Source organism: Pteropus alecto, unplaced genomic scaffold (assembly GCF_000325575.1).
Source record: "Pteropus alecto unplaced genomic scaffold, ASM32557v1 scaffold392, whole genome shotgun sequence".
Classification (NCBI taxonomy): domain Eukaryota; kingdom Metazoa; phylum Chordata; class Mammalia; order Chiroptera; family Pteropodidae; genus Pteropus; species Pteropus alecto.
This window is the reverse complement of record NW_006431933.1, coordinates 1,591,255-1,599,547: the sequence shown is the minus strand read 5'-3', so window position 1 is coordinate 1,599,547 and position 8,293 is coordinate 1,591,255. Positions and strand designations below refer to the sequence as shown.

Genomic DNA, 8,293 nt, shown 5'->3' with positions numbered 1-8,293 from the left:
ATATACAAATACAGAGATAATAAAAATATATAATATAGATATATAAAACATGTATTTTATAAACTTATATATTAGAGCAAAAATATATTTTAACATAGAAATACTACAGTATTATAATACTTGATATAAAAAATAAAAGGGAATTTATGATTAAATACATATATTTAAAAATGGGAAGGCTTGAGCATCATTATACTGGAAGAATTAATAGTTATATGCTTTTACATATATGTACATATATACATATATATGTTTATAGTTAATAATAAGAACTTATACTCTGTACCAGATCTTGTTATAAGCAACAGATATGTCTTAACTCATTTAATCCTCACCAGAACCCTATGTGGTAAAAAGTATCATTGTTCCATTTACAGATGAGAAAACTGAGGCCCAGAGAGATTAGGTGACTTTCCCAAGGTCCCATAGCTCCATGTCCTTACTCATACTTGTAGGTGTTCAACAAATGTTGTCAAGTAAACAAATGAATAAAGAATGGCTTGTGGTTTAAAGGGGCCTCCAGATCTTCCTCACCTGACAGCAGCCCTTTAGCTAAGGCATCTGTACCTGGGACCCTGAGGGGTTAGCGGCTCATTCAGGGGGCGGTTTGAGGGAGCCTCGTGCTGTCTGGAGCCTCCGGACAAATCCTGGACACTGTGGTAGAACCTTGAGGGTATTAAGGTATAGAGCAAAGGGACAAGGGTGAGCTGTCTGTAATCCCCAGGCCAGGCTCACTGTCGGCGGTTGGTACTCATATCAACACAGACTGTGGGGACCTTGGAGGAACAATGCTGGTGGAACTTGTAGCCACAGGTTTGGCAGCGGAAGCCATGGAACAGAAACTTAAGGCAGAAGTCACAGAATGCCAGGCTGAAGAACGTCTTCCGTACCTGCTGCCACAAAGCAGGAAGGTTGAGGCCTGGTCAAGGACCCTCCCCTAATGCCCAGGGTCTGCCCCCACTACACACCCTGCACTCACAAAATTGTGCATGGTCAGTGGGACATCTTCAAGGACCTCCACAATGAGCTCCTCGCCATCCAGGGGAGCAATGGCTGTGTCCCAGGCAGTGACCGTCTTTCGTCTGCAGGAGGCACAGAAAGGAGTGAGTGGAAAGGCAGACAGGGGCCCTGGGGAGGCAAGGAACTCCTAAAAGTCCCTCCAAGTCTGCCATCCATGGAGTAATATCTGGCATGTTTCATTCCCATCACAGTAACCCTAGGAACTAGTTACTATCCTTGCCCCCATTTTACACATAGGAAAGTTGAGGTTCAGGGGCAGAAAGTGATTTGCCTAAAGCCACAAGGGATTGTGAGTGGCAGGACAGTGTGAAGAGTCCATGCTCTTAATCACAAAGTGAAGAGCAAATGAGATGATGAAAAAACAACTAAATCTCAGAGTGAAGAGCAAATGAGATGATGAAAAAACTAAACAAGCCCCCGAAAAAACGGCTGATGAGGCACTGAAACAAATAAAAATCAATATGTGAATTGAATTAAAAAATTAAGGAACCCCAGAACAGAGGGATAAATGAAATGTCAGCAAGACCCAACTCAGCAGACAGAGAATGGGAAAGTGGAGGTAGGAGAGAGCTGACAAGTTGATGAAATAGTGAAAGAACGAAATAGATGAACTCTGGGAGGTGATGGAGCAGAGTGAAGACCTGAGGGCCAAGCAGAGTAAGTTGTTGACCTTATAGGCCAACAAACTTATGAAGTAATGAAACAAAAGCTGGATGGACTCACGGATTCACTAAACTAAGGGAAGACTAATGGTAACTCTGCGACAGAGTAAAGAAGGAGTCAGATGACTCCGAGGAGAAGATGGGAGGCTGGGCACCTGTTGGTTGGGGGTGAAGGGTATGCCACACTTACCCTTTGATGAGCCGGTAGACCACACAGCAATCCTGATTGAGACCCCGTACCTTGAGGGCCTTGTCTAAAGAGTCATAGACACTCATGCCATCCCGGACAGTCACCTGTGCAGGTGTGGGGGATCAGTACCCAACAGAGGCCCCAGCCAACTCTCCCATCCCTCAGCAAAAGCCTCCTCCCAGCCTTAGTTATCCTTCTGATCCAAGATTTACAACTGGGTCCATCTGCACCCCTGCCAGTTTTGCTCCCATGAGACTCACCACCGTGCGTTGCTTGTTGGGCAGGTACACTTTTACAGTGCCCACTGCCCGGGACGGCTCAGCCCCATTGGCAGGGGGTGCCCGTGGTGGCTCCATGGAGCCTAGGACTTTGTCAAGACGGGCTGAGGTGGGGCTGGGCAGGTGCCATGGGGCTCCTAGAAGACAGAGGAGGAATTCAGAGATCTGATAATGATAGTCTGGAAGCACAGTAGCAGGGGACAAAAAATAAATTTCAATCTCCAGGCTCTACGTCACCCCCAGTAGCCTAATTTCCACACAGCAGACCAAGGGAGCCTGTTAACACCTTGAAGTGGATCTAGTTCCTCCTTCACTCAGCCCAGCCAAGATCTCAGATTAACTGCATGGGGCCAAGTGGGGGTAGGACAACACAATGAGAGACAGCACACACTGTTCTTGAGGGCATAGGAGAACACAAGTCTTTACTGGGGGCTAATGGGGAAGTCAGCACACAGTGCACTGGGGTGTGTCAGGAACATTATGGACAGGAACAGTGCCGTGGCTTTATAATGGAGAAGGGGGTTATCAGATACTGTGCTGAGGGAGGAGTCACAGACAGGGAGAAGGGGAGTGAATAAAAGAACATCAGATATTGCCCACAGTTTGGGGGAAATAGGAACTGCACCAGGGTGTTCTTAAGGACACTGTGGGCATCCCTAAGCCCTGGGCTGTAATGATGACAGGCTCACAGACTGTTAGTTGGCTAATGGGAGCCACCAGACCGTGATCGGGATTTCACAGAGGCTCAACAGACACTATGCTGAAGGAAGATGTAACAGAGGTCACTACATACTGTAATGGAGAGAACAGATAATGGTGGTCAGCAGACATCGTTATGGGGAAAAGGAGGGTAATGGTGCATCACCAGTCACTGTTGAGGTGAGATGAATGAGGGTAAAGCAGGGAGGCTCCAAAATTCTCCCTGACAAGTAATGAAAGGGACACAGACATATTTCTGATGATAATGGAAGGAGGCTGGGGAGGGTTAAGGAAGAGTAACGGGGGAATTCTCAAATATTCTCCTAGTGGGTCAGACACTGATACAGAATAGGAAAACGAGTAGTAAGCTGTGTCTCCACGTACTCCCCATTGTTGGTAAGGAAGAGTCATCAGATACCTTAAGGGGGTTTAGAGGGGATCTGGGCACAACACACCACAGCCCAAGCTCCATTCGGCCCTGCCCCGCCCCACCTTCCGAAGGCCTTCCAGCTCTGCGCAGGCGTCCTACACACGAGGCGGGCGAAACCATCCCCCACAGCCGTGCACCCCTATTTCTGTCTATCCACCACTACCCCCCGCTGTGGACGATGGTTTTGCCCCGGGTCAAACCACTCCTCCAGTTCCGGACAGGGGGCGTCGGGGTCCATGCGCGGCCACCCTGGAGCTAAGCTTTCAGCCCCAGCTCCCTGCCCGTGCTGGACGGTCCCTCCAGAAACCTACCCTGCTGGGCCCACCCTCACCTGTCAGGCAGCAACAGCCGCCGCCGCCTCCATCTTGGGCCTGTCTTCTTGTTTGCTCGTAGAGTCTGCCTCCACCACTCCTCGGGCTTTCTCTATTGGCTCCGTCGGGCTCAGCCCTCCATCCTTATTGGCTTAGGGTCACGCCTGTCAAGGCAGGACCGGCGGAATGTGGGCCGTGTTCCGGATTAGGAGGGGCTACCTGAAACGTCAGGGTCTGGGGCAAATTCGCAGGTTGAGAGTCGCGCGCAGGCGGAGACTTGCGTGGCATGGGCTTTAACCCCAATCTTACCGTGGCTGCATAAAGCAAGGCAATTTTTTCGGGCTGACATTAGGGGTTCTTGAATCTGGGCGGGGAATCCTTAAGTGCCCTTTCTGCTCCAGTGACCTGGAGTTCCTAAGTAGCCCTTTGGGATTTTCCTGGGTCTCCGTTTTACTGTCTTTGGAATGGGTTGGAATCAGACCAAATATCTGCAACATTTTCCAATTCTAATTTGGAGCCTCAGCATCCTTCTGTAATGAAGTAGGAAGGATCAGAGGAAGGTCACTAGGTGAGCGGGCCTAGGTGAGGGGGCCTCAATATGCTTCCACTTGTATTTATTACATGCTTTCTCTGCCTATAAGGAGAGAGTCGAAAGTTCTGCTTACTCGTCTGTCATATAACCTCCATTTCCCATTGTCCCTTTTCTATTCGGATCTTCACCATTCAGTGGCTAAAATTAAAAAGATTGACAATGAATACCACATATTGATGAGAATGTGAAACAACTGGAACTTCCATGCATTATTATTGGGAGTGTAGAATGGTACAACCACTTTGGAAACAGTTTGGTAGCTTCCTGTAAAGTTAAACGTAGACATACTATGCAAGCCAGCAGTCTCACTCCTCAGTACTTACACCAGAGAAATTAAGACATGTCCAGTGGTGTGTTAAATGTTTAACAACCAGCTGTCCAGAGGAAAAAGCTCTAATTTGTATCGTTTGCCACCATGGCTTATTTCAAGCTGCTAATATGACATCACTGAACCAGAGTTGAGAAGACAGTCACAAAATCAGCTCTGGTGAGCTGGTCACAGCATGCAGTAACAATATATACATGCAAAAAATTGTACTCAAATGTTTATATTAGCTTTATAACAACAACAACAACAAACAGAAATAGACCAGGTGTCCAATAACAAAAGAATTGAGAAAGAAACATAACAATGGGATCCTGGAATACTACTGTTAACCTAAAATTATAAGGCCAAAGTGAGAGGCAAAAAGCATTTATTTGAGATATAAAGAATAGCTATTAAGAAAGTACTGATTCAGGCAGAAGCCCAAATAGTGTTCCGATTAGGAGGCAATTCAAGGGGTGTTTATGAGAAAGGGAAGGGGAACAATTACATCAATAGAAGGAAGGCATTTCTATAAGTGCAGATAAGTTAACATAGTGATGCTAATTATAAAGAATATTTTTAACTTTTCAGTCCATTAGTCATAATATCTGCTTTCATGTTATCTTTACAAACAATTGTTTGGGATTCAATGCTGCTTTAGGTCCAGTCCAAAGGTTATTTTGCCCAGTTTACACATTCCAAAGTTTTGAGGAGTAAGGTGTGCAAGGCAATTCCTCTGGGATGGCAGCTCTGACTCCGTTTTAAAGTGGCTCCATTTATATTATTTTTTACACTACTCAGCAATGAAAGGCAAAAAACTACTTCATGTTTCTATGAATCCTACAGACTTAAGGTCCAGCGGAAGAAGCCAGACACAAAAGAGAAATACCGTATTCCACTTGTATGAAATTCTAAGCCAGGCAAAACTAACGTATAGTGAAGGGAATCAGACTAGTTGTCTTGCAGGAAAATTACTGAGAAGGGCATGAAGAACTTTTGGAGATGACTGGACAATTCAATATACATTTATCAAAATTCACTGAACTTTTTACTGAAAAAAATGCATGGCAAAAAAAAAATGGCTTCAAACATAATTTTAAACATTTTGATTTCTTACAAATTCTTATTGGTTATAGATTTTTTTTTCAAAAAATCTCTTTTCTGAAATTCAATCCCTGGAGCCACCATCCCCACCTTCCAGTGCAGGAGCCCTGGCGCCACGTAGGGTCAGGAACAACTGTTAGAGCTCAGTGACAGGCTCCAAAATGCTTGCCAAAAGAAAATATAATTTGGGGGGGTAGGGGGAGTGCATTTTAAATTTAAATTCATTTGAATATTATTTGTTTAAAAACTTTAATTTCTAGGCTGCATTGAATAGTTACAAAAAATTGAGCAAAAGCCAACATGCCCGGTGGAGGGATGGAGTGTGGAGAGATGGAGTGTGGAGGGTGGCCAGGGCTCACTCAAGGGCAATGCTTTCTCCCTCAAGGGCTCACTCACTCCAAACCCATCCCAACTGGCACTACTTCAACCAAGTACTTTACAGGTACCTGACAAGCCCTGAAGGCTTTTAAAGTGATTTGAGTTATCATCATCGTCATCATCATCATCATCACATTAAAACCACCAGACATACCATGTATAAAAACAAAAATTAAAACCTGAACTAGCTGATTATGGTTTTCTGACATTCCCCTCGAAATTATCCACCTATAAATTTTAAATGATTTTTAAGTAGTTGTTGGCTTTATTATTGATTTAAAATTCTTAGAAACATGCCTGGAAAACGTAAAAATCTGAAGTGATCACTAACTGCCGTTGTAATCCTACCCATTTTACAGCTGAACAAATTGAGATTCAGGCAGCCCTAACCGGAGGGACAGAGAGAGGGTTCCGGCAATTTAAGTTTGGTAAAAAATGTATGAACAAAGGCGCAGGCCACGTGCACCACTTTGAGGAGTCTTGCGCACCTGAGGCTCTCCTCTAAACCCGCCACCCCCATTTCAAAACGCCACCGCCCTCGCCCGCCCCTGCCACCACCTGGAGAACGCTACGTATGCGAGGCCACCGTACAGCCTCCCTCTCAGCTATCCATTTCGTGAGAGCTGACAGCGCACAGACCAAGACAAAGCTGGGCACCCCACTGGTCTAACTCATTGGCCTCAACTATCGGCTCCTCTAGGCCACCGCTGCGGTCTGAAGGGAGCCACTTTGCACTCCAGGCCGCCAACAGACAGCGAGGTCAGCCAATGGCAATGCAATGGAGGGCGGGCTTTGGGATGCCATGGGCATTTATGGGCTCTACTTCACCTCGGCGTTTCGAGTAAGAAGACCGCGGAGTTTGTAACTCCGAGGAGCAACTGGCAGACCAATAGCTATGCACGGGAGGTGGGCTTTGGGCCTTCCCAGCCAATGGAATTAACTGTTCCATCTAAAGTACAGACTGGAAGTTTCCATGTCTGAATATTCCTTGAAGAGATTTTTAATCTACAACACTGGGGTCAGAGTGTAGGAAATTTACAAGTAAATGAACCTAAACATTCCTGTTAACAGTCTTTATTAAAAAATCTTTCCTAACAAAATGCATTGAACAGTAATTTGAATTTGCTACCCCTGTGATCCCAAATTGGTAAAAACAGCAACAGCAGCAACAACAAAAACATTAAACCAGAGTTTTTTTGTTTCCGATTAATTTTTTAGAAGTTCATTATTTGCTATATATGATACTTCCAGGTTTTCATAAAATTAAAAATGCAGATTTGTATATTTTCAATTTCCAAACCCAAAGATCAGACGAATAGAAAAAAAAATTCTCAATTACTTTTCAATAAAGCCGAGGGAAAAAGAAAAAAAGACGAACTAACCAAATAACAGTCCTGTAATTTTTTTATTAAAAATTTACTCTGAAAAAAATTTTACTCTGATGAGGAAATCCTTTGGTGAGTATGATTATTTCTTAGAAATAAAAGTCAAGTGTGAAAATATTTAATAGTCAAGCAAAGGGATCAATATAAACCTACAAACTGAGCAATGAGATGCCATGGACAGTGACAACCACCTCTGCCCCTTCCTGGTAGCTCCCTTAGTAGGGATAATAATTCAATATGGTTCTCAATGATTTTTTAAAGTATTTGATTAATTAATTAATTTAACAGAAAGTAATGTACCCAAAAGAAGTGATTCTGAAATGTCTACTTTTGGTTTTCACCAGAAATGCATTTGGTACAGATTTTCTCAAAGTTAACATTTATTCCAAGCACATAAACACTGACCCACAGACCCATCATAGGTGAAAAAAAGGTTTAGTATCTGTTGGTCTACGTCACACATATTTGATAAATCTCTATTCGATTTACAAAACCACTGTAAATGAGATTTCAGACAAATCTACTATAAATAAATTTTCACTATTTCTGGAAAAATGACCTACATGTAGTCTTTGCTATATTATTCTTGATGCGATACACATATTATATATAGTCCTTTGTGTGTATAAAATAATTCCTTACAGTTTTTGTTCCACTCATGTAAGTGTTGTGTACCATCATGTGATATGAGAAAATCAATTCTGAAGTTACCCAGAATGCCTTAGGACTTGATCACTTGTCTAATTAGAGTGTGTGAGTATCCCTATGTCTGGCAAAGTAACTGTGTGACCTTGGAGGAGTTGTTTCCCTTCTCCATGTCTCAGTTTCCTTAACTTTAACATTTTTTAAAAATACTTCTGTCATAGGGCTGTTGTAAGATTCTGTGAACTAATCTATATCAGACTTTACATAATGCCTATACACTGACTACGCAGTA

At 43.7% G+C, this 8,293-nt stretch overlaps 1 protein-coding gene across 5 annotated transcripts in view; it reads right to left on the bottom strand.

Moving 5' to 3' along the window:
- ARAF (A-Raf proto-oncogene, serine/threonine kinase) overlaps nucleotides 1-3,757 on the bottom strand; it is an 11,059-nt gene extending 7,302 nt beyond the window's left edge. For 3 of the 5 annotated variants that reach the window (XM_025043391.1, XM_015585565.2, XM_015585566.2), the window contains exons 1-6: nucleotides 3,611-3,675; nucleotides 2,133-2,287; nucleotides 1,873-1,976; nucleotides 980-1,082; nucleotides 736-893; nucleotides 568-666 (exon numbers count right to left, since the gene is read on the bottom strand). In XM_025043391.1, the coding sequence (XP_024899159.1) occupies nucleotides 568-666; nucleotides 736-893; nucleotides 980-1,082; nucleotides 1,873-1,976; nucleotides 2,133-2,228 (560 nt within the window). In that variant the 5' untranslated portion in view covers nucleotides 2,229-2,287; nucleotides 3,611-3,675. Of the gene's footprint in view, nucleotides 1-567; nucleotides 667-735; nucleotides 894-979; nucleotides 1,083-1,872; nucleotides 1,977-2,132; nucleotides 2,288-3,610 lie in introns of all 5 variants that reach the window. The other 2 variants (XM_006906908.3, XM_006906911.3) reach the window with 1 other exon arrangement.
- Nucleotides 3,758-8,293: the final 4,536 nt, after the last annotated feature.